Source organism: Chrysochloris asiatica, unplaced genomic scaffold, assembly GCF_000296735.1.
Source record: "Chrysochloris asiatica unplaced genomic scaffold, ChrAsi1.0 scaffold00051, whole genome shotgun sequence".
Classification (NCBI taxonomy): Eukaryota; Metazoa; Chordata; class Mammalia; order Afrosoricida; family Chrysochloridae; genus Chrysochloris; species Chrysochloris asiatica.
This window is the reverse complement of record NW_006408569.1, coordinates 6,225,034-6,250,852: the sequence shown is the minus strand read 5'-3', so window position 1 is coordinate 6,250,852 and position 25,819 is coordinate 6,225,034. Positions and strand designations below refer to the sequence as shown.

The 25,819-nt window shown below is 42.5% G+C and overlaps 1 protein-coding gene across 2 annotated transcripts in view; it reads right to left on the bottom strand.

Annotated features, from left to right (window-relative positions):
* The window catches only part of AIFM1 (apoptosis-inducing factor, mitochondrion-associated, 1), a 37,690-nt gene extending 14,556 nt beyond the window's left edge, over window positions 1-23,134 (bottom strand). The window contains exons 1-5 of one of the 2 annotated variants that reach the window (XM_006862830.1): window positions 22,795-23,134; window positions 9,051-9,193; window positions 2,132-2,231; window positions 1,073-1,197; window positions 815-945 (exon numbers count right to left, since the gene is read on the bottom strand). In XM_006862830.1, the coding sequence (XP_006862892.1) occupies window positions 815-945; window positions 1,073-1,197; window positions 2,132-2,231; window positions 9,051-9,193; window positions 22,795-22,900 (605 nt within the window). In that variant the 5' untranslated portion in view covers window positions 22,901-23,134. The remainder of the gene's footprint in view (window positions 1-814; window positions 946-1,072; window positions 1,198-2,131; window positions 2,232-9,050; window positions 9,194-22,794) is intronic. The other variant, XM_006862831.1, reaches the window with a different exon arrangement.
* Between the last annotated feature and the right edge of the window lie 2,685 nt (window positions 23,135-25,819).

Here is a 25,819-nt window from a genome sequence, read left to right as displayed (position 1 = left end):
AGACTTTTCCAGCCCCACACATCAACAGTACTGAGATTGAGAGACCCTGCTCTAGTTTTAGGTTCGTTTCAAAGTAAGAACCAGAAGCAAGACCAAGGAGCTGGCATTCACCTATCCACCAATTAAGCTGTCCAGAATTGTGCTGGTCAGTGGAAAAGCTAGGTCTACCTCTTGAGATTAATCTCTTAATTAACTCTGAGACCTTAATTAAGGAATGGCTAGCTTAACTGGAAGTAGGCACCCTGCTTACAAAATGGACCATGACAGTGGGGGTAACAGAGGTGGGGAGATCTGTAACATACAGCCCAGAATCAAAAGGACCATGAACGGGAAAGCACACGGTACTGGAATCAAGAGATCCAAAGAGTCCTTCCAAAGGAAGAGGCTCCCAGTCCCTGAGGCCACATTTGGCAAAGCAGCTCTTCCTAAGTGTTTCCAGCCCTCCTCCTGGATTGCCAATGCCTACTAGGGTGCCAGAGAAAATGCCATTCAACAGTCCCTTTCTCAGGGTCTCACAGAGACCTGCCGAGGCAAGTCTAACGGCATGACGGTGCAGGGCAGCTTGTTTCCACTAGAGCAGTGGAATTATAAAGGTCCTGGCTCCCTCCAGGAGCAGGAACAGCACCACGCCTGGTAGCGGAGTCCAGGACTCTCGCCTATGCAGCCTATTGTTTGCCGCTGCTGCAAGTGTGCGCCACAGCTGAACACCGTGTGCAGCTAAATCAGCCCTCCCACGCCCTGCACATGGTCGGAACCCACTCCCCGCGCATGAATTAAGGAGTGCATGAGGTCCAGTTTACAGACGTGCACATACCTCCTCTCTTTTCCATTCCACTGTCGGAATCGTAGTGTCTTGGTGACATTGGGATCATCTGAAAACCACAGTTCTTTCGACAGAGGCGGCCGCATGTAAGGTAGCTCAGGGTCTTCTGATACAATCAGTACCTTTAACACAGACACAACGCTACTCACCAGAATCAAATCTTCTAAAAGGCTCATGTCCAAGTGGCCACATTGGCTAAGTGCTTTCAGACGATACCTCCTGGACCAAGCCCAATGCTGTGCCCCTTACCCTGGCCCCAGGATCCCGAGCCCGGATGGATCTGGCAGCAGCAAAAGCAGCAGTGCCTCCTCCAATCAGCAGGAAAGGAACATGACTTGGTGCCCTGACTTGAGGAACTGGCTCTCCTTCTGAGGCTGGAAGCAAGAATCCAGACAGGGTGAACCTTCTAAAATACTGCTTGTCACTAGTATTACAAAAAACGCTTGTCTCTATCCTTTATGTAAAGCTAGCGACCATAATGTTAGCAAACGCCCCAGCAGCCTGAGGGGAGAGGCTAAGCAAGTAGTCCTTTGACTTTCACACATGAGAAATATCAAAGACGTGGATGATTTGCCAGTGTCATTCATTCTTTACCAAAACTGAAACCTCACTGAAAGATTTCATTATTTCTGACAAGTACTATAAAGTACAGGTTCCAGCTTCTGCCCCTCCCGTTCACTTCCTAATGACCAACAGGAAAACCCCAAGTTCAGTTTCACCTTTTGTTAGTAAGAAAGGGGGGAAACCCAGTAGATCAACTGGGGATCATTACATAGTTAAGAGAATACGATGTTATTGAGGAAACCAATGCAAAAATCACCCACCCAGAGTTGTTTGGCTTATTAAAGGATCAAAGCATTCCTCTTTGGAAAAAAAAAAATCAAGCAAATCATTTGGGATGGAAGTGATAGCTAAGGCTTTAGGAAAACAAATACATCTGTAATAACGTGAAACTCCAAAGTCTCAGAGGTAGAACATGACAGACCCAAACTAGCTTTTATCTCTTTTCCAATAGATTACAATCACCAAAGCTGCCTTTGTTAAAAAGTTTATCTTTTGAGTCTAATATAAAATAAAACAAAAATCATAAGTCTTCACTCACTGTATTCTTAAACCCAAATTCTAGCTGAATGCTTTAACAAATACTGGCCAATTCTGGGGTAAAACCATTGTTTCTGGAAGTTTCCTACCTCACAGCCTCACTGCTTCTAGAAGACATCTTTTAAACAGCACCTTTACTGTTTATCATTCATTTCCCCTTTGTATATGGAGTCTCAAGTCAGAGTGAGAGGCAAGGTGGATACTCACCAGGCAACGCGGCCCTTTTCTGTTTCTCTTCTGGCGTCAACCCTAACCCTGAAACTCTCTCACTGTATCTTTTTTGGTCATCTTTTATTGTCTTGTAGGCCTGCAGATCCAAACATGCAAAAACAGATTTCACCACACAGTTAGCTCACACCAGTTCTAATGTCATTAGTCTTTCAAGTAAATGATAAGCTTTTGCCTATATGAGGTGGATTCCTCTATGCTAAAATCACTACGGCAGTTATTTTTATCTTCAGAAATACATATAATGCATATAAATACATATCTATGTATCTATCTATATATATATGATATGAAAATGGGAAAAATAGTGTAAAAAAATAAAATAAGCAAATAAAACTATTCCCGCTTCAGATTTTCTTAGACTATGGAAAGAACAGGAGTCCTGTGGTGCTGTGGGTTAATGTGCTGGACTACAAGGTCACTTTGAACCGCTAGGTTGGCGGGTCAAACTCACCAGCCGTTCCTCAGAAACCCTATACAGGGTCGCTGTGAGTCGGAACTGACTCAATGGTGCTTAACAACATAACAGCAATGTAAAGAACACTCTTTGTATTTAATCCTGAAGGTACAACAAGTGAAAAAAATAAAGGTATGTTATTCAAGGGAAACAAATTAGAAAGAAGGATAAAACTTCATTACATCAAGTAGAAGGGGGTAAGTAGAAAGGGGTTTGGGGTTATGCTGGACACAAGCTGTGAAATCCATCTATATGGTCCTGGTCCCAGATAGACAGCTGGGACATAAAGTTTCCTGATCCAAATTGTACTGGGTGTTAGGAGTTGAACTGTATCCCCGCCCCCAACAAATACGCTATGGAATGCTAACCCCTATGCCTGCAGAAGCAGTCTTGTTTGGTACTAGGGTTTTCTTCATGCTAATAAGGTCATATCCACATAGGTTGTGACCCAAAACCAATCACTTCTGAGTTACAGGGAGCAGGATAGACACAGAGACAAGTAAGAACAAATGGGGAAGGACAGGTGCCATGTGAAACTCACCAGACAATCAAGGAACACAGACTAGAAGCTGGAAGAGACAAGGAGCTTCTCCCAGAGCCAAGAAAGTTTATCCCGCGAGCTAGTGCTTTGAATTTGGACTTTTAGCCTGAATTGTGAGAAAATGCAGTTCTGTTCCTTAAAGCCACCCACAAGAGAAGTGAGACCCTAAAGAAGTAACTACAAGGTACTTAGATAATGGAAACATGGCCACCTGTATCTATTCTCACAGAGTAATTCACTTTTCCTTCAGTGGTCTAGCCTTTTCCGACACTGATGAAACAGAAGAAACCTTATTAAGAAACATTATACACCCCTCTGTATATAGGGTTGATAGACAGGCAACTTAGACATTGGCTACCTGAAATGAGGGGCTAAAAAGGCACAAAGTGACAGGCTTACAAGCTTTCAAGAGGGAGTTTAGTTTCAAAGTGTGCAGCGGAAAGTAGAATCTCAACTGAATTCTTTTCATCTTGTCTAGAAGGGTCTGGTGAAAGGAGATGGGAATAAGATTCTTATGATGCAACAGTGAATAATTGTTATCATGACTAACTGCGACTGTCACAACTCTAAAGGTAGAAGTTTTGTAACAAAAACAGGGGAGTAGTTAATCTCTCCGTCCAGAAACAGAGGACCCTAGGGCCATCAAGGGAGAAGAGCACAGGCAGAATGAGGGACCTTATCCAGAGAACCAGTGACACCAGAGATGGAGGCAGAGATGGGGACATGGAGAGAGGGAGCAACTGAGGATTCTAGACTCATGGGAAGAGGGGGACTGAGCTGGAGACCAGGAGGCACATTGCTTGTTTAAATGCCTGAGTGTTTTAGTGTACATTCCCCCCACCAAAAAAAAAAAAAAAAGAGGGAATAGAAGCAAATACTGTTGAATGATGATGTGCATGGAGAAGATTATAATCACTGCAATGAAACCATGACTGTACAACCGATGCTCTCCCACGTAAACTATCACTCAATTCACAATAAAAACTTTAAAAAAAAAAGAGAGAGAGAGAGAAATTACATACAAACATTTATTAAGGGGGAACACTTTGCTTGAAGTCTGTTGTATATTTCAAATACATTATCTCCTCTACACTTTCAAATTGATGTAGGGCCCCTTATCATTATGATTAGTTGGTGTGTTTTTCTTTCTTTCTTTTAACATACAGCACTAGAGTTTATTTACTGGAGATTCAAGTGCCCCACAGGATCAAGACAGGGATTTAAGTGACTGGATGTCAAAAGACATTCCAGATTACTAACTATCTAAGGAAGGGTCACAAAACATGTTTGAAGACTGTTTCTCTGAGCCCTGGTACAGAGCAGTCCATTAGATAATGTGCTGCCAAAGGGACCGTGGACCTCCGGTGATCGGCATGGAAACATTTAACATGGGAGATGAATGGAGCAAGCAGCTAAGTATTGTACATTAAAGTTTAATGAATTTACCACTGAACTTAATAAATTCATAAACTGAACTCAATTTACATTAACGTTGGACAGAAAGTTTTATCTTGGCATAAGATACTATAAATCCCCATACCTAAAAAAGCAAAGCAAGAACATTTAACAAAGGGATTTTTACCTAAAAGAAGGGCTTCATTTGATCAACATGAGTGGGGCTATATTCATATTGGGAGTCCTGGTGTGGCACGGTGGGCTAATGCGTCAGACTGCAAAGTCGTTTTAACTGCAAATTGAAGCTCACCATCTGCTCCTTGGAAACCCTATACAGGGTTGCTATGGGTCTGAACTGACTCAGCGGCACTTAACAACAACATGTTCATATTGAGAGGGATATCCAAAGCTAGCTTAAGCCCAGCTCACACCTCCTAACTGCTTCACACAAAAAGCAGACCAAGAAAAGCACCCCTAACCTCTAGATATTTCTAGGGGTGGGGGGGGGACAGTGTGTATTGAGTTCCTGAGTGACGCTAAGAGTTAACACTCTACTGCTGGCTAAAAGGTTAGAGGTCAGAGTTCACCCAGAGGGGCCTCAGAAGAAAGGCCTGATGATTTACTTCCCCAAAGATCATAGGCTTTAAAACCCTCGGGGGTACAGTTCTACTCTGACACACATGGGTTTCCAGGAGTCAGAATCAACTCAAGGGCAACTGGCTGCACCGAGCTACACATATGAGGGGACTAGTTATTAGTGTTTTTCTCCACACACACACACACACACCAAGTTTTTTTTCCCAAGGGGCTGGCGGGAAGAAGGTAACAAGCTTCCCATACAGGAACTGCTACAGTAGTATTTATATTTAGACTTAAACTAGCATTTCTGCATTTGGGGAAAACAAATTCTGAAGAAACATGGACCAATTCATAGCCATATCTCATCAAATCGGAGCTCTGATTTTAAGTTAATAGTTATCTGGAAATGAAAACTTGCAGATAGTACCCATTTGACCTAGCTTCCATGATCAGAACTCAACTAGACGAAGATAAAATTTTGATAAAGGAAACAAGTGCAAATTGCTCCAATTTGAGGAACCTGACCTATGGCTGTAGTAGCTGTAGTGTAAGTCAAGGAACTTGACTTATAGCTGTAGTAGCTCAAAATACCAACAGAGAGGGAAGTAGTCTTCACATCAAAGATCAATGCTATCCCCTCTGTACACAGGGTAGATAGGGACGGGCAACTTAGACACTGGCTACCTAAAATGAGGGGACGATAAAGGCACGAAGTGACTGGCTTATAAGTTTTCAAGAGGGAGCTTAGTTTAAGAGTGTGTGGGGAAAGATAGAGTCCCCACTGAATACTTTTCTTCTTGTCTAGACAGGTCTGGTGAAAAGAGATGGGGATAAAACTCTTATGATTCAGTAGTGAGTAATTGTTATCATGACTAATTGCAACTGTCACAATTGTAACAAAAATGGGGGAGTAGTTAATCTTACAGTCCAGAAACAGAGGACCCTAGGACCATCAAGGGAGAAGGGCATGAACAGAATGCAGGACCCTACCCAGAGAAGCCAGAGATGGAGGCAGAGATGAGGATATGGAGAGAGGGAGCAGCTGAGGACTCTACACTCATGGGGGGAGAGGGGCTGTGTGCTGGTGGCCAGGGGGCAGGCTTGCAGGGTATGCCCTTTGGGTGTTTGAATGATTGCCTATTCCTGACTGTTTTGGTATACATCTTAAAAAAAAAAAAAAGAGGGAATAGAAACGAACTGTTGAATGATGATGTGATGATGCATGGAGAGGATTGTAATCATTGCAATGAAACTAAATACGATAGGATGAGTGTAAAACCGATATTCTTCTATGTAAAGTATCACTCAATTCACAAGGAAAACTTAAAAAAAAAAAAAAATCTATATCTTCCAAGACAAAAAACATGTTATCTAGAAAAAATTACCAACCGCAGAGGGAAAAATTCTAAGCTACTTCAGATCAAGCTTTTTTAAAAGAACTGAACAACTAATACAAGGCTGAATCAGTTAAAGGTAGACAAAAGCTTATCATTGAACTTGGAACCACTGTAGTATAGATGCTTTCTTATTACAAGTGTTGGATAAACACAGAGGGCAATGAGGCATTTCAGTGAATGGCCTGAGATGGAACTTGTACATTTTAGACATTTCTAGGGTGGGAGAAAGCAACAGGAGCCAGCCCTGCCTTGTGGGCTGGCACACAGAATTTGCTTGGCCAACTCTGTAGAGGTCATCCAACTCTGGTACAGCAATAGTCATCAGAGGTTTGAAGTGTCACAAACATATTGAATCCAAATGTTTAGTTGAGTTTTGAATGAATAGGGGTGGCATGGATGGAAAAAAATGAGACAGAGAGATGAAATGGAACCATTAATGCTCCAGGGGAGCATCTGAATTAGGAATATGAGGCATTTGAGAAAGTAATCTACATGAACTTGTTAGCTTGTACCCCTTGGGCCACTAGTGTGGCCAAATGAAAGATTACAAAAGGGACAATGCCAACTGGTTATGCTTTAAGATCGAGGTAGGGGGTGGGTAGGGAGATGATTGTTAACTTTCAGACCTCCTCAGTAGCATTCAGCAACATGCCTTTGCTCAATACAAGTCAGGAGAATTGCATATTTCCCACAAAACACACAAATTACATTTTACCTACAGTGACTCAAAATAGATGGGTGTTCAAGTTACCTTTAATTGAGGATTCAAGGCTTACTATTTAGGACTGTCCTGATAGGTATGGAGCACGGAAGCACAATATAATTCAGCGTTAGAACAAATGATTATGGGACTAGTAAAAGTTTCAAAGGGGTTGATATTATAATTTGTAACCACCATTAAATGTGCAGACTTAGGTCTGTCCCATGGGACTTAAAACAGTTTAAACAGTGAGCACTGAGGGCTCCCGAGAGACTGACAATGTCCCTTTAATAAATACCTAGTAAGCATATGCTGTGAATATTTTATCATACTCTAATGGCTTGAGTTTTCATTAGTGCCCACCCTACCCCTAAATACATTTGAGTCTAAGCAGCTTACACAGTAAATTCCTGCCCCAGTGGCTGCTGCTCCTACACTTTAGAAGTATACTAGGGCTGCTGCCATCTTTCCCAGAAGCACCTGTAGATGCTAGTGCTCTAGAAGGGGGTCCTAGGTAATGACCCTGTACAACTGTAGGCAAAGATAAGGCCAAGAAAGAAACAAAAGGAAACAGAAACAGTACTAAATATTAATGAAGACATAGTCAATGCAAAGACAGAGGGACATTTTTGGTCATAGTGGGCCAAAAAAAAAAAAAAAAATTGCTGCTCCAGGACTGGAGGTGAAAAATGTGTATTTCTTCCAAGTATGGTATCAGACAGATCTCATCAGTTTCTTTTATTTATTACTTGTGTGTGCTTCCAAAATATTTTTATTTTTACATTTTCAGTTAAGCATTTCATTGTGTTTTGAGTGAAAAGATCTCATCTATTTCTTAATTCTGATTTGACTCACAGCTATCAAGAGCTGTCTCCTCTTCTTGTGCATTTGGGAGTCAGGTCAGGGTCTGAGGAGATAAGTAACGGGCAATACTTCTCATGTCCCTTTCTGGGTAACCTCGTGAACAAGGAACAAAAGTAAGTTCACTGCCTTACTAAAATCTCAAAAGATTTTAGATCTTTTGGGAAGATCAAAAATTGTCACGGCTTCCAACTGTTTTGCTCTTATGAAGTAAAACAAAAGTTCTCTTCAACCGAAAATGTTACTAGGTGTTATCCAAAGTTGGTTCACACAACCTCACATGATCCAACTTTACACTGAGCTGCTTAGTCACAGCAAACCCTGCCAACTTAGAAAACAAAACAAAACACACACCCACAGAACAATTCTTCGGTGAGCAACCAAGCTGATCAGAGTTCATTTAAGGAGCTAAAATTTGTCAATACTACAGAGCAGTTAAAACACCATTATTTCTCACCTCATGCAAACTCTACTCTCAAACAATTAGAGTTACTGGATCTGCTTCTATCATTTAGTTTTAGGGTAACATACAGGGATAGTTTTCCTTTTAGGAATATGTAATATTTAGGACTGAAGATTGCTTTTTTTAAAATTTTTATCTCAAGCTGAGGAAAACAAAAAAATATCTGACCAAAATGGGTCAAAATCCAATATTGTGCTAAGGAGCTGCAATGCATTCTGACTTGATTCACAGAATACTGTGTCACATCCAAGAGGCAAATCTCAGACAATCACAATGGCTTCCAAGTAAACAATGACAAGATGATTGATAAGAGCAGATATCCACCAATAGGAGATGAAATTTCAATCATTCCCAAAATGGCTCTCTTAGGATATTAGACAGTAGGCACTTTAACGAAGGCTATCCACCACCCCCAACAGAAATGTTTCAAAAGGAGATTCATTGCAAATAGGCCCCGAATGAGAGCTGTTTGGCAACTTATTTACCAAGCAGCTTTTCTACTTACGTAGGCACCGGCTCCCAACGTTGATAAGCCCACAAGAAGGACTAATACAGAGTTATCGATTTTGCCCCCTGATGAACCAGAGCTAGCCATTTGTCTTGTCATCTGGAGTTCTAGGGGAACATGCCATCTCTGGAACAAGTTGCCTAAGAAACACAATTTATTAAGACACACACACACAAAACAACAACAAACAGAAGTCAATACATATTTATGACTAAAAGCCAATGCATTGTACAAGTAAAGACTTACTGCCCATTGGGCTGCGTAGTGTACACTGTTAAGCGGCCAAGAAAAACATAGTCAAAACTGAACATAATACAGGTATCAAGACACACTTCAGATGTTGGCAGGTTTTAAAAGTAAAATTTAATGCTGTCCGATAAGAAAATGCAGTTTTCAGAAAAGATCATGCAAATCATATGGCCAGTTCACACCTCCCCTTTATACTTTCACAACAAATGAAATATGAGGCAATGCCTAAATCGGCAGATTTGTTGTTGTTAAGTGCCATCGAGTCAGTACCGACTCATAGCGACCCTATGCACAGTACAATGTAACACTGCCCAATCCTGGGGCAACCTCACAATTGTTGCTATGCTTGAGCCCATTGATGCTGCCACTTTGCCGATCCATCTCGCTGGGAGTCTTCCTCTTAGGGTTAACTAACCACAGGCTACCTGGGATATTATTGTAGTCATGTAAAAAGTCATCTAAATGGTTCAAACCTGGCAGAAAATACAACACTAAAAACACAATCTGACCAGGACATGTCTTATATGAAAGGCAGTATTTCCCTAAATCAGAAATGTTAAGAGTCAGAAAAAGACCATAAAAATGAATTTCTCTCCCCGCCCAAAGAAGTAAACATTTAAGACTATGAAACATTTGAAAATGATGAAATTCAAAATTTCCACCAACTACTTGGTTCTTCTGGTAGCGTAGTGGTTACGAATCGGGCTGCGAACCTTAAGGTCAGCGGTTCGAAACTACCAGCTGCTCCGCGGGAGAAAGATGAGGCTTTCTACTCCTGTAAAGATTTACACCCTCGGAAACCCTATACAGGGTCGCTATGGGTCGGAACCGACTCTATGGCACATAACAACAACAACAACTTGGTTCTTACTTCTCCAAAATAATACAAAGATTATTTTAATTTAAAACTATGACCTCAACATGTAATGTTACGTAGTAACTTTCACACACAGAAATGCAAGTTTTCTCAATTTTTTTTTTTTTTTCTTCAGGAGATGGGGACATTTTTCAGATGCAGAAAGGCCTCAGTACCTCTGGACTTGACATAGTCTTCATTGATCTAGACCAGGAGTCAGCAAAGTTTTTCTGTGAAGGCCCAGATAGTCAATATTTCCAGCTTTGCAGGCCAGATGGTCCCTGCTGTAACTACTCAGTTTTGCTGCCGCTGATCAAAAGCAAACATGTTGTCGTGTGCTTTATCTCAGTCATATTGACCCTGTAAAGCAGGTAAGACAGGAGCCTCTGGGGGGTTCGAGTCATCGGCCTTTCAGTTAGCAGTTGTGCATCTTAGCCATTGTATCACCAGGGATCTTAAAGCTGCTGTGACAATATGTAAATGAATGAACTTGGTTGTGTTCCAATAAAACTTTATTGATGGACACTGAGATCTAAACTTTATATTTTTTCTTTTGATTTTGTCTAAACCACTTACAAAAAAAACGTCAAAACCATTCTTAGCTTACTGGAGATACAAAAAAACATGCAGTGGACCCAGGGACACATTCATTACCCAGTAAGTTAGGGACACGTGGGCTTACTTGTGTTTACTTACAAGTAAGCACAACTAAGCCCATGTATACTTTGTGTTCTGTAAACCGGTACACTGCATGACTACTGGTTAATGTGCTCTTGGGTGGACCAGATTTGGCCTGTGGACCATAGTTTGCCAACCCCTATCTAAAACGGTGGTTCTCAAACTTGACTGTAAAACCCATAGTCAAAACTCTCAATCCCCAGAAGGGTTTGGTAAACCACAGCTCACCAGGGTCTACCTCTAGAGTCTCTAATTCAGTAGGTGTGGGATGGGGCTCAAGAATTTACATTTCTAACAAGTTTCCAGGAGTCCTGGTATGGCACTGTAGGATAAGCACTGGACTGTTAACTGGAAGGTCGGTGGTTCAAACCCAACCAGCCACTCCTCAGAAACCCTATACAGGATGGCTATGAGTTGGAACCGACTTGACTGCACATAACACCACCACACGTTCCCAGGTGCTGCTGCTGCTGATCTGGGGACGACACTTTGCGAAGGACTAGTCTAGAGATGGGCAGGTTATGGTCCCACCCTGACTAGGCTCTAAAAGACCAACAGAATGGGCAGTGGGGCTAGCAAGAACAGAAATGGGGAGCCTCCCTTGCTTGTTTCTGCAATTGTAGGGCACAGAGGAGTAAAAACAAGTCTGACACCAGTTGCAGTTTCCTTCAGGGCTGTGTGGGTTATAGAATTCAGAACTGTTTGGTCTATTTAAGGCACTGTGGGTTAATGGGCCAGACTGTAAAGCCGTTTGAATTGCAAGGTTGGTGGTTCAAGCTCACCAGCTTGAACCCTATACAGGGTCACTCTGGGTTGGAATCGACTCAACAGCACTTAACAATAACACTGGATGGTGAACCACAAGGTTGGCGGTTTGAGCCCATCTGTTGCTCCTCAGAAGGATGAGGCTTTCTGCCTTGGAAACCTCATACGGGATCGCTGTGAGTCAGTAAAGACTCAACGGCACTTACCAACTACCACCACCATATATTAAGGAATACCCATAACATTAAGGGACAACAACCCATAGTCCAAACCCTCAATACTTCTCTGACCAATCATACTAAGAGGGGTAAATCAAAGATTATAAAGAAGCTTTCTCCAATTCAGGTTAGCTGTTGTTACTGGCAATGGAGTTACCCAAAGTTGATTTTAGTGCTATTTGGCTTTCTGAATTGCAGATAAAAGACTCTGGACGCTTAGAACTGGCAGTGTGTTTCTTGTTACTGTTATCATTTTGGTCCTGTAGTGTCCCAGTGAGTCAGAGTTGACTTGATAGCAGGCAGTGAGTCAGAGTTGTCTTCTGTGTTTGTATTTCTTACCTGCTTTAGAACCCTTCATCACCACATAAAAGAAAATGGTTTACATGGAAATAATAGCAAATCACAAAAAGAAAGAAGACATGTGAGCGGATGGAGAAGCTTATCTCAATCTGAGCAAGCCTTTGATTCTCAGAAACCCATAAAAGTGAAGCAGCAGCAGCAGTAAAGACTGACAAGTCAGAGCAGAAAATGTGAAACTGGTTCAAAGTTCTACAAGGCTACTTTCCATTCAGTTCATTGAGTTTTCTCCGCCACCTCCATCCCAAATTTGTTTCCTGAAAATAAATGTTTTTGAAAATCTCAGATTAATCCTCTTGTTGTTAACTACCTAAAAGTCACTTCTGAATCACAGCGACCCTGTAAAGGATTTTTGAGGAGCGGTTGGTTGGTGACTTTCAACAGCCAACCTTATAGTTCAAGGCAACCTTGTGATCCAATGCTTTATCCTATAGCAACACACCAGGACTCCACTGTTGTTGTTGTTGTTAAGTGCCTTCGAGTCGGTTCCAACACATAGCGACCCTGTATAGGGTTTCCTAGGAGCAGCTGGTGAGCTTGAACCATTGACCTTGCAGTTCAAACTGACTTTGCAGTACAGTACCTTAACCCAAATCTGGACATAACACCTCTGTTTTAATAATAACACTGATATGTTGATTCTGCTTTGGCCTGTTTTTTACAAACTGATAAAACTAGGAGTACAGAATTATGTAAGTTCAGTACCTTTTGGTTCAGTTTGCTTCCCCTACCCCCAAAAAGCATAAAAAGTACAGTTGATCCTTGAACATTGTGGGAGTTTGGCTCTCTGACACCAGCACAGTCAGAAACCCCCATATAACATTTGACTCCCCCAAAACTGAACTACTAATAGCCTTCTGTTAACCAGAAGCCTTGCCTATAATGGCTAATTAGCACAGGTTTTCTATGTTATATGTATCATATTGAGGTTGGCAGTTCAAGCCCACCAACTGCTGCTCCTTGGAAACCCTATATAGGGTCACTATGAGTTGACACCACAGCGCTTAATAACAACAATATACTGCGCCCACATAAAAGCTGCATTTTCAATACAAGATAAAAAGGTATTTCACAAAAAGTGCAAGATTTTTAGCGTAGTGGTTACGAATTGGGCTGCGAACCGCAAGGTCAGCAGTTTGAAACTACCAGCTGCTCCATGGGAGAAAGATGAGGCGATCTGCTCCCGTAAAGATTTACAGCCTCGGAAACCCTGTTCAGGGTCGCTATGGGTCGAAACCGACTCGACTGCACTTAACAACAACAACAGTATAGCCGCAGCAAGGGCTTCACAAATTTCCTTTTCTTTTGCTAAAATAGTTCTTACACCAGATTCATTTATCTTGAAATGGTGGGCAACTGCCGCTGAAGACCTTCATCTATGGTACGTATCAAGCAATTCAAGTTTTTCCCATAACGTCATGATTTTTCTCTGCTTCGTGGGAGCACTGTCAGCATCTCCAGTGACACTTCGGATGGGTCCCATGGTGTGACTCAAGATTTACGAGATGACTTTTTAACTGTGGTACACAGTTTACTGGAGAGATGAACTGCTTGTGTGGCAAAGACGGCCATCATGCGGCATTTCAAAACAAAATCGAGTGTAAGTCCAGCCCCCAGTTCAAACCCATGTGGTTCAAGGGTCAACTGTAAATTGGTTTAAAAAATAAAGAAATTGGCTAACATTTAAACTACTGCTTGAAAAAAATAGATATAACACAAGTATAATATGATTTTCATGAACAAACCAACAAAGCGACTGCAAATAGGTGCTAAGTGTGGCATGGATATATTTATACTCCCCACTCCCTGCAGTTTTCTTTCACCCATAAAGTAAAATTACACCCATGCCTTTCCCCTCATAGCTTCAAAATTCTACAAGTGCAACACAGCTTCTCACTTGTCTTATATATGTGGGAAAGCCAACCTCTTTATTTCTTGCTTGCTTATTATTTGCAGCAGTCTACTCAAGATTCTCTGAAAGCAGAACACACAGAACACGAGCATTTCTTTCTTCCACTTAAGATTCTAATCCTTGATACGGCAAGTTGCTGTGTATAACAGTGCCTGACATATAGTAAGTGCTCAAAACATAAGTTGTTGAGGGAATGAAAGAAGGAAGCAGACATTCTTCCTAATTCTACTGATAAAGGCTAAATATCCTGAATTGTTTGCTTAGTTGTAGCCAGATTCCATTGATTGTAGGTTGCTTAATAATCAATTAAACCAAAACATCAAACCCAGTGCCATCAAGTCAATTCCGACTCCTAGTGACTCTATGGAGTCCTGGTGTGGCACTGGAGGATGAGCACTAGACTCTAAGGTCAGCTTGAACCACAAGGTGGGTGGTTCAAACTCACCAGCCACTTCTCTGAAATACAGGGTCACTATGAGTTGGAACCAACTCCACGTCACTTCACAAATAAACCTAAGAGTCTCCATATAGGGCTTCTGAGACTGTGTTAACTTCAGGGAAGCAGACAGGTCCCCCTTTCTCCCGTGGAGCAACTAGTGGTGTTAAGCCAGCAATCTAGTGGTAGCAGTCCAATGCCTAACCCACAGTGCCACCAGGACTTTTTAATAATAAATTAGTTACCTCAAAACCCACAGGATACCATTACAATAGAATCTAAACCAGCCGGCTCCGTTCTGCAGGTTTCATAATCCACTCCCCCTAGAAGGCCTACATCCAGAAATATAAACAGCCACACAATCAAGGCACGTAGGAATCATAAATGGTTAAAGGTCCACGTGCTCTTTTTAGTTTGTTTTATTAATTTCTTTTCTGTTGTTGTTGTTCTAAGGTCTAGATGCTTTTGAGACTTGTTTCTTGAATGTCAAGCAGATCTTTTCCACATGGATAAAACACAGAACAGGGATATGCCTAGGAGGCCCATCCATCGTAGCTCAGAGCCTCTTTCTAAAGAATCCCACAACGATTTCTCTTATCAGCCCTTTTTAAAAGTATCAAGTCTTGCTGGAATTTAAGAACACTCAGGGTAGTAACAACTACAGTGCAGATGAAAGGCACTATAGGAAAAATGATTCCGATAACGAGAGGAAAAGTTGTCTCCTCACTATCTTCTGCAAAGCTGTCCTTCAAAGTACTAGGGCTCAGTCTGCTTCAATAAACATTCCCTGAAATTTTACCATAAGCCAGAGACGGTACGAGACACTGAGGACACAAAGATTACTGGGACAGTGTCCCTGTCCTCCCTGTGTAGTGCTTTGGGTGGGGGGTGGGGTGGAGAATGGCTGCCACTCCTCTTGAGTATCATCAGAAAATAAGCTAGATACAAATCACAAGGTTGAGACTCAAGGTTGCTCAGTTTCACTTTTCAATTCTTTGACCAGTGGAACCGAAGGAAGAGAATCACTATTCATCCACACAGCACTAGCGGGGCTTCAAAAAGCTTGTGGGAAAATTCCCATTCTCTTTCCATTCCATTTTTTCATGAACTTTAAAAAATCCTTGTTAGAGCCCCCTTGGGACCTCTCATACTTGCCTGATATCATGAATTACGTGGAGGGGCTTGTTAAAATACATGTTCTCAGGACCCTCTTTGGGAGAGGCCCATTCAGTAGGCTTGGGGTGGACCCACTACTTGATTCCTATGACCAAGCAACTTTGAGAAACACGATCTAGAAGAAAGTTCAGACGTGCAACACACATCCCTTCAAAACGCCAGAAAGTTTCTAGAAAATATAATTTATTAACTGGTGACAGAAAAAGCCAACTTGCCAGATCATTCCTTCAGGAAAGCTGTGCCTCAGCAGAAAAAGTGGGGGAAGGCTCATCTTCTAGACTTCAAAAAAAGTTACTTGGCGGTCTCCAGGGGGTCTGGATCCTTGCCCACAAAGAGTCCAATTTCCTTTTTAAGGCGGTTCGAAGGATAGAAAAAAAGATTCCAAATAGAGAAAAAGGTTCAAATATTTGAACTGTAGGTCAGGGGGGTCAGTGACCAATCTGATCACACAGGCAGCACAATGTTTGGTGACCAAATAAACTATGACCGAACTGAAAATATCCATTACCGAAGCCACCGGGCTCCTCTTGTTGAATGCCCACAGGAGCGAGAACTATTAGGTGGCTCCAATCATTGTGAAAGGAGGCAAAGTATACAAGCTAAGGAAAAAGCATTGCTATAAAATCATAGAAACCTTTATTAACCAAGGTATCAAAATAGGAATTTTCTCGATATTTCTCAAAATTTCATTTTTTGACATATTCTCTATCAAGGTCTATAGACTTCTGAAGGCAATGTTTCCACAGTGCGGTGCTACAGGATAAACACTGAACTGCAAACCTCAAGGGTCAACAGTTCAAACCCACCAGCTGCTCCTTGGAAACCCTATACAGGGTTGCTATGAGTCAGCACCAACTCGATGGTACTTAACAACAAGCCTTCCCCAAAGAATTCTGTGTTCTTTGATATACACCACATCCTCGAGTGGCTCAAATTGTGTTCCTTATAAAAGTTGAGTTTTGAGGGGGGGGAAAAAAAGCCTGAAGGGTAATATCAGGGCTATAGCAGGGGTGAGGAAAGGTTTCCCAAGCAAAGTCTCACAGGATAGCCCTTTCGATCCTTGAAAAATAAGCAGGCGTATAGTGATGGGAAAAAATTCCTCGGCGCAGGTTCCCTGGCCTTTTTCGGACCAACGCTGTTTTAAATTTGCTTAAAACTTCTTCCTAACAAGCCCTCCTGATTGTCCTGTGTCCTTTGAGAAAAATCTATCAAGCTCACCCATTTGGAATCCAAAAAACTACTTCCATAACCTTCTGAGCTGACTTCTCTGAGCCTTAGATTTAATTGACCCTGCAGATCCTCTTAGAAGCCACTGTTTTGATTGGACCTTGCTGTCTGGATCATATTGGTAGATCCACAACTTGGCCCGGTTATGATTTGTTCATCTTCATTAGCTTGATCCTGCCTAAAAGACCGATGAAAAGCTCTTTGAGCTAGCTGATCTTCACACAATGCTTTTGGCACTCATTAAGCCGAAAGCTTGCTGAGGCCAAGGTGTTCACTTAGAATTGAAAATGCCAAACCATATGAGATCCCAACTTAAGTAGTATTGCATCAGTGGTAATTCTAGTCTTCAACAACTTTCTGGACTCCAGCCACACCTTCTTCATTCCTGGGGTTGACGGTCTTCCCTCTCTTGGCTCATCTTTGAGGTCTTCCTGGCCTTCCGTAAAATGCACGATCCATCTAAGAACTGCTGTTTTATGTGAAGCAACATTCCCATAAACTTGTTGGAAAGTTTCAATTAGTTGAAAGCTGTCCACTTGAGTTTTGTTAAAATTTTGGTATTAGCTCTGATCTCAAAATTGTTTTTTTCCATGGTACAAAAAAGTATCTTCCCGCCCCCCACTCCCCGCAGGCACCCTAAGGCAAGTGTATTGCTGAAAGAACTTCTCTGCAGTCATCTACTGATCACAGAGACATATTTATAAACATATTTTGTTTCAAATAAACCTGTGTGTGTACAGCCTAGCAGAAGACTTTTTGACATACCCTCTTACAAACAAATAAAAGTAAATGAACAAATAACCAGGAAAAAAAAGTAAACCCGCTGCTATAGAGCCAATTCTGACTCATAGAAACCCTACCTAGAGTTTTCGAGACTGTAAATCTTTATAGGAGCAGACAGCCTCATCTCTCTCCCACTGAATGGCTGGTGGGTTTGAACGGCCAACCACCACCGACCTTGCAGTTAACAGCTCAACACTTAACCCACAGTCACCAGGGCTCCTTAATGAAACAAACAGTAGCTATTAAGGCAAAAGGCAACATATGTAACTGAAATGAACCAGACAATGGTGACAGATGGGAATGATCGAGTTTGCTAATGTCCTGGAAAAACTTGGGCAGGGAGGGTGTTATTAGATGATAGTATTTTCTTAGCACTAAATTTCCTGAAAGTGGTAATGGTATTGTGCTAATGTTGGAGAATGCCCCTGTTCTTCGAGAACACATGCTGAAAGATTGGTGGGTGAAGTGTTACAGTAGTTGTAACATTTCAGGTAGTTTAGCATGCTGTCTCTCTTGATATATAGTGTAGTAGTTACAAGTTGGGCTGGTAACCTCAAGGTCAGGAGTTCGAAACTATCAGCCATTCCCCGGAAGAAAGATGAGGTTTTCTGCCCTGTAAAGATTTACAGCCTCGGAAACCCTATGCAGGGTCGCTATGAGTCGGAACCGACTCCACGGCACACTACCACGAGTTCTGGTAGGATTAGCACTGGACTGTTAACATCAAGGATGGTGGTTCAAACCTATCAGCTGCTCCTCGGAAACCCTATGAGTCGGAAACAACTCGGTAACACTTAACAACATATATATTCATGGAATCCTGGTGTGGTGCTGTAAGATAAGCACTTGACCTCAATGCTGGTTTGAATTGCAAGGTGGGTGGTTCAAACTCACCAGCCGCTCCTTGGAAACCGTATACAGGGTTGCTATGAGTCAGAACTGACTCGACAGAACATAACAATAACAACAACAACAACAACAATGGTGCCCCTGGGTGGTGCAAATGGTTAGTGTGCTCCACTGCTAACCTAAAGGTTGGAGGTTTGAGTCTACAGAAAGGCGCCTCAGAAAAGGGTCTGGAGGGGAAAAACGGAATTGAAAGATAATGCAATTTTTCCATGAAATTTTTCCATGAAATTTTTGAAGCCCTCTCATATAGAGCTGTACAGATACAAATATAAAATATAGCAAGTTCACAATCGATGAATTTAGGTGAAAGACAGATGGTTGTTATACCAGTCTTACAACTTTTCTGTAAGTTTGAAAATTTTCAAAACAAATGTCGGGAAATAAAAAGTATAAAGGGAAGAGATCCGACTTAGCAATCTTTACAGCACTAGAGAGCCTTATCTTTCTCACGCAGAGCAGCTGTGATTAGCAGTCCAAGGCTTATCCTACAGTGAGATTAGGACTCCTTACAAAGGGAAGAGGGAAAGAACAAAGCAAGCTTTCCGTCTTCCATCCCATCTTCATTCTGGGAGGGGGAAATGGTGTAGAAACAAATATTGCATCTCCCCGACCTCAGGTCTTGGTGTGGCGCTGTTAGGTAAGCAATGGACTGCTAACCACAAGGTTGACAGTGCAAATCCACCAGCCACTCCTCGGAAACCCTAAACTCTCCCTAAGAATCAAAACCTACCCCAAGGCACTTACCACCACTACTATGTGAATCAATTAAAAACAATGAGTAAAATGAAGCCACAGAGCAGTGTCAATTCCTAGAATGATTGAGGCCCCACTCCTAAGCATTTTTAAAGGAAGGCGTTGTCATCCTCTGGTGCTTACTCAAAGGATAAGGAGTCTGTACAAGGACTGACAAATACTTCAGGAAGCCAGGTTGTATTTCACAGCAGACTGCCCTTGAACAAGGTCATGCAATGGAAAAAGGCATTCTGAGTCTGTATTTGCGCTGTAGGATAAGCACTGGACCACTAATCACGAGGTCTGCAGTTCAAACCCACCAGCTGCTCCTTGGAAACCCTACACAGGGTCACTGTAAGCCAGAACCGACTCAAAGGCATGTCAACAGTAACAGGAATGTCTGGGTAACACAAGCGGTTAAGTGCTTTACTGTTAACTGCAAGATTGACAGTTTGAAACAGAGCCAGAGGTGGCGTGGAAAAAAGGCTTGGAGACCTACTTCCAAAATCCCTGTGGAGTGCAATCCTACTTTGCACACATGGGTCACTATGAGTTGCAACTGACAACTGGTTTTATGGTTTTTAATAGCAGTAATCCCATAAACAATTTAACTTCAAAAACCTGTGATTAATTAATGAGACCTTTTGGTCAGACTTAACAATGCTAATAAAAAGTTGTGAGTCTTGAGCAAAATTTGAAAATGCCATGTGGATGAAATCTTTGGGTTATCTGATACTTCTCAAATTGCTGGCCAACATGCACAGAGTACTATCATTTCAAGGCCCAAAAGCCACACAGCTGGGTCATTAGTTACAAACTCAAGGCAGATAATTTTAAGCTCTAAGAGCAATTTATGTCTTAGGATATATCTGAGCCACACCCATCAGGGAATATTTTATTGAAGCATAATAAAACAAAAAACAAAAAACAAAAAAAACACACAATCAAACCCACCGCTACTGAGTTGATTCTGACTCACAACGACCCTACAGTTTCCGAGACTGTAAATCTTTATAGAAGCAACAGCCTCATCTGAATCACTGACCTTGCAGTTAGCAGTCCAATGCCTAACCCACCATGCCATCAGAACTCCTTTTATTGAAGCACTGTTGTTGTTGTTAAGTGCCATCGAGTCAGTTCCAAGCCACAGTGATCCTGTATAGGGTTTCTGAGGAGCGGCTGGTAGGTCTGAAGCACCAACATTGTATTTAGCAGTCCAGTGCTTATCCTCCAGCACCACAACAGGACTCCATATTGAAGAACAGCAACTGGAAAAATTGTTCAAATGCATATGTGCAAAACCTCTACCAAACTAATATAAATATTTTTTGCTTTCTAGTTTCTAAGCACCAGAAGTGCCCCTGGTATGATCGATCATTCAAAGGTTTTTCATTCTTTTTTTAAAACGCAGAGTTGCACAGCCAATTGCTCAAATTGCTGTCAATAAGTGGTACAACTGTTAAAAGTTGTGTGAAAGATAAAAGGGAGCTTTCAAAAGTTCGTAGGAAAATTCCATTATCTTTTCATTCCATTTTTCCACAAACGTGTTGAACTTTCCTTGTATATTTACAACCACCACTGTTTGCTATCTTGTATCTTTAATACTTCTATTCTACCTTGTAGTTTACTGTGTAGTGCCTGAGGTCTTATAAGACCGCAAATGGCCATCCATGACACAATTAGGCTAGTCACCTGGCACAACAGAGAAAGAAGGAGAGTCAAGAACAGGAGGAGGAGACCGACTTCCATGAACAACTGCCCCCTTTGCCAAGTAACCAGAAGAGGATGGTTCCCAGCTACCATTATTGAACATTTTGAACAAAGATTCCACACAAGAATCCTGACCAAACGGGGGAAATGTAGAACAGAATTTCAAGTTATCATGGACCTCAGACTTCTTCAGAGAGGGTGGATAAAGCCCCTAAAACTATTGCCTTGAGATAATCTTTAAATTTTAAACCAAAAATAACCTCAGCAGTCATTTAAGAACTACTGATGTGGAATCAGATTGATAAGAGCAACTAGAAAGATCAGATAGGAGCCTTAGAGCGCAGTGGGTTTACGTTAATGAGGGAGGAATAACTCAGAAAGCAGGTGAGAATGGCTGCATCACTTGAATGTAATCAACGTTACTAGATTGTACATGTTGCATTGGTGTATGTTTTGTTTATTGCACCTCCTGGTGGTGGCTGGTGGTTATGTGCTTGGGAGTTGGTTCCGACTCATAGGGACCCTGTACAGGGTTTCCAAGGCTGTAAATCTTTACCAGAGCAGAAAGCCTCATCTTTCTCCCGCTGTTCTGCTGGTAGTTTGGAACTGCTGACCTTGAGGTTCAAGGCCCGATTCATAACCACTACGCTACCAGAGCTCCTATTGCACCTCCTACAGGTGGATAATTCACTACACCATGAAGTTGTACAAGTTAAAAATAAAAGCAGCTTCAGGCTAAGCTCAGATAAATTCATGGATACTTGTTGTACAGTAGGCTAATTACTGGGAGGAGAACTGAATTTCTTCTTATCCTTTGAGGTTAAACTTTACTTAACAGTGTGGAGTTGTGGCATGGGAATTAGAGGCCTAGAGACCAGCAAAGTAACCTTAGCTCTCTCGACCTATGAATTAGCTATGTGTCCTCGGGCACGATATTTCAGTTCTCTGTGCCTTGGTTTATTAGCTATAAAATGAATGAGTACCAGAAAACCCCTTCAAGCTTGAAAATCTGATGCTATAACTTTATGGAGGAAAGTACAATACTTACTGCAAACCATTCCTTTGAAGCCTTAGCGACCACCCAGAGCTACACTGGCCAAACATCTCAAACTGATCCTGGGCCAACAATCTTGAGATCTGGGGCACAAGTGACTTGCAATGCATTGTTTCTGTGTCACAGGCCATCTGGGGTTTGGAAGGTAGAGTAGATAATATCCTCATTACCAAAGAAACTCAGGCATGGGGCTTAAATTTTCTGTTTACAGTCTCACGGTCAGTGCACGATAAAGTCTGTCTACTTGACCTCACGGCTCAAAAAGGGTGGGCGTGTCGTGGTGGGACAAGACACGAAGGCCAGCTGTTCTATCTATCATCCTGATCAGCAAACCCTCCCAAGAAGGGGCTCATGCCGATTGCTGACTGTTCTTAGGTGCCCTCGAGTTGGCTCTGACTCATAACGACCCTAGGTACCGGAGGACCAAACACCACCCAGTCCTGCGCCATCCTCACACCGACTACTGGGGTGCAAGTCCCATGAAGGTCAGCTCGGCATGGCCGGGAGGATTTCTCTGCTTTCTGAAACCATAGTTTGAATCGCAATCCCAGATTCCTGCAACTGTAGGTGTGTTCAGTTTTTTGAGAGGGAGAGGGCGGAAGGGCTGCGAGGCAGCAGAGCCTAGGACTTCCAGGCCCAGGGGCGCCGGAGGTAAGGGTGCCCGGGATGGGTCAGTCACCTGGAAGCCGATTCCTCTGCCTCGGGCCTCGGACGCACACTGTCCGCACCAAAGGCGACAGCTTCTGACGCAAGGCACCCGCCGCCAGGACTCCACACCGGAACATTTCGGCAACAGTTCCTCCAGACCACCTTCTCCTTCCCTTTCTTCTCACTCACAGACCGCCGGGTCAAACACCATGGGCGCCTGCCCATGCCCTCCCCCTTCCCACGCACACTACGCAGGCTCCGCCTCCCGGCTCCGCGTGAGCATTGGACAGTTGCAGACAGCGTGCTAGAGCAAAGGACAGGGAACTGCGACCGGAGACCAAGTACGCAGGCGTCGCAGTCAATACCTCATTGTGATTGGCCCATATGGCGAAACGCTCTGGGGAGGACTGAAATCGATTTACGCATGCGCCAGCTGCTCTGCACTTAAAGATTCCGGCTCTCAGTTGCAGGTTCCCGCGCTGACGACAGCTCTTTGCTCTGATTGAGTTTGGAAAGTTGTCCTAGGAGAGACCCTGGGATCGACTTTGCCGGGATGGTTAGGGCTAGTTTAATTGGTGTTTCGATGACGTGAACCAATAATGCCACCTTACACGGCTTGGATTCAACACCGCAGATCGTTTTTCTAACTAGATTACTTATTAACCTTTCAGACTCTCTGGATGTAGTCCACTTCCAGTCTTTTCATAGGTCAGAGGCAGGGAACCTGGTTTCCCAGATCTGGAGTTAATGTCCATGTTTTACAAATTGCTGCCACTTCCTCAACCCAACCCCAGTTTCCAGGACAAGAAATCACTTAGTCCTCTCTCCCTCCCCATTTTCCTCACCCCCACCCCCAATACCTTTTATACTATGCAGTTCTGTGTCCTGGATGCCTTACTAGGTGCTGCGGAGTGTCTCTTGCTATCATCATGGCTTCCATGTTCGAGAGAAAAAACCTAAACAGAGCTTCATAATTTGGGAAGGAGTAGAGTGAGGCATAAGGCGCTCTGGTAGTGTAGTGGTTAAGAATCAATAATCAGGCTGCGAATCTTAAGGTCAGCAGTTCGAAACTACCAGCGGTTCCGCGGGAGAAAGATTTATGGCCTCGGAAACCTTGTACAGGATCGCTATGAGTCTGTTCCGACTCCACAGCACATACCTACCTACCACCACCACCAGAGAGAGGCATATATGAGGGAGCAACTCCAGTGCTGCATCAATGTGTTGAAAGATTTAAATTTGTATTCCATCAATTCCCGGACCCTTGGTCTTTGCCAACGCTTTCAGTGCACCTTGGACTTCTTCCTTTAGTACCATTGGTTCCTGGTCATATGCTACCTCTTGAAATGAATAGCAACCATTTCTTTCTGGTACGCTGACGGTGTATTCTTTTCATCTTCTTTTGATCCTTTCTGCATCATTCAATATTTTACCCATAGGATCCTTCAGTATCACAAGTCAAGGCTTGAATTTGTTTTCTTGTTCTTCCATTTTGGTTTGCACATTTCATTATCATATCATACTTTACCTATGGCATCAGGCACATCTGCACAAGACCTCTTGAAAGAGTTCAAGAGTAAAGATGTCAGTTGGAGGACTATGGTGCACCTGATCCAAGCCATGATATTTTCAATAACCTCATATGCAAGTGACAGTTGGACAATGAATAAGGAAGACCATAGAAGAATTGATACATTTGAGTTATGGTGTTGGAGGAGACTATTAAAGTTACCGTGGACTGCCAGAAAAACAAACAAATCTGTATTGGAAGAAGTACAGCCAGAATGCTCCTTGGAAGTGAATATAGATTGACTTCATCCCCCATACTTTAGACATGTTGTCAAGAGGAACCTGTCCCTGGAGAAGGACATCATGCTTGGTAAAGTAGAGGGTTAATGAAAATGAGGAAGACCCTCAGCAATGTGGATTGCCATAGTGGCTGCAACAATGGACTCAAACATGCCAATACTTGTGAAGATGGTGCAGAATCAAACAGTGTTTTGTTCTGTTGCACATAGGGTCGCTATGAGTCAGAATTAACTTGACGAAGCACCACAAGCACTTTGGATCCAGACAACCTCAAATTGAACTCTGGCTCTGCCACTTCCTAAGCTATGTGGCCTTGGGCAAGTTATTGAATTACGTCTCACTTTTCTTGTCTACCAAACTCATAGGTTTGTTTTGAAGAATCCGGCTTGAACCTCTGGGCGTTCTCTGTCGATGTATGCTTGCAGCCGTTTCTGTATTACCTTTAGCAAAACTTTACTCGCTTGAGAGATCAAAGAGCTTGTCCAATGATTTCTGCATTCTGTTGGGTCACCTCTCTTTGGAATGGGCACAAATATGGATCTCTTCCAATCAGTCAGCCAGATAGTTGTCTTCCAAATTTCTTGGCAGAGATGAGTGTGTGCCTCCCGTGCCGCCTCACTTTCTTGAAAGATTTCAATTTTTATTCCATGAATTCCTGGTGCCTTGTTCTTTGCCAATTCCTTCAATGCACCTTGGACTTCCTCCTTCAGGATCATTGGCTCTTGACCATATTATCTTCAGGCTACCTCCTGAAATGGTTGAACATTAACCATTTCCTTTTGGTATAGTGACTCTGTGTTTTCCTTCCATCTTCTCTTGATGCTTTCTGCATCTTCTTTCTGCTTTCTGCATCATTCAATAATTTGCCCAGAGAATCTTTTAATAACAAAAGTCGAGGCTTGAATTTTTTCTTCAGTTCCGCCAGCTTGAGAAATGCTGAGCGTGTTCTTCCTTTTTGGTTTTCTGATTCCAGATCTTTGCACATTTCCTTGCAATATTTGACTTTGTTTTCTCGAGCTGACCTTTGAAATTTTCTGTTCAGCTCTTGTACCTCCTAATTTCTTCCATTTGCTTTAGCATCTCTACGCTGGAGAGCAAATTTCAGTGTCTCTCTGGCATCCATTTTGACCTTTTCCTTCTTTCTTGTCTTCATAATGACTTTTTGCTCTCTTCATGTATGATGTTCTTGATGTCATCCCACAACTCTTCCGGTCTTCGGTCTTTAGTGTTTAATGTATCAAATCTGT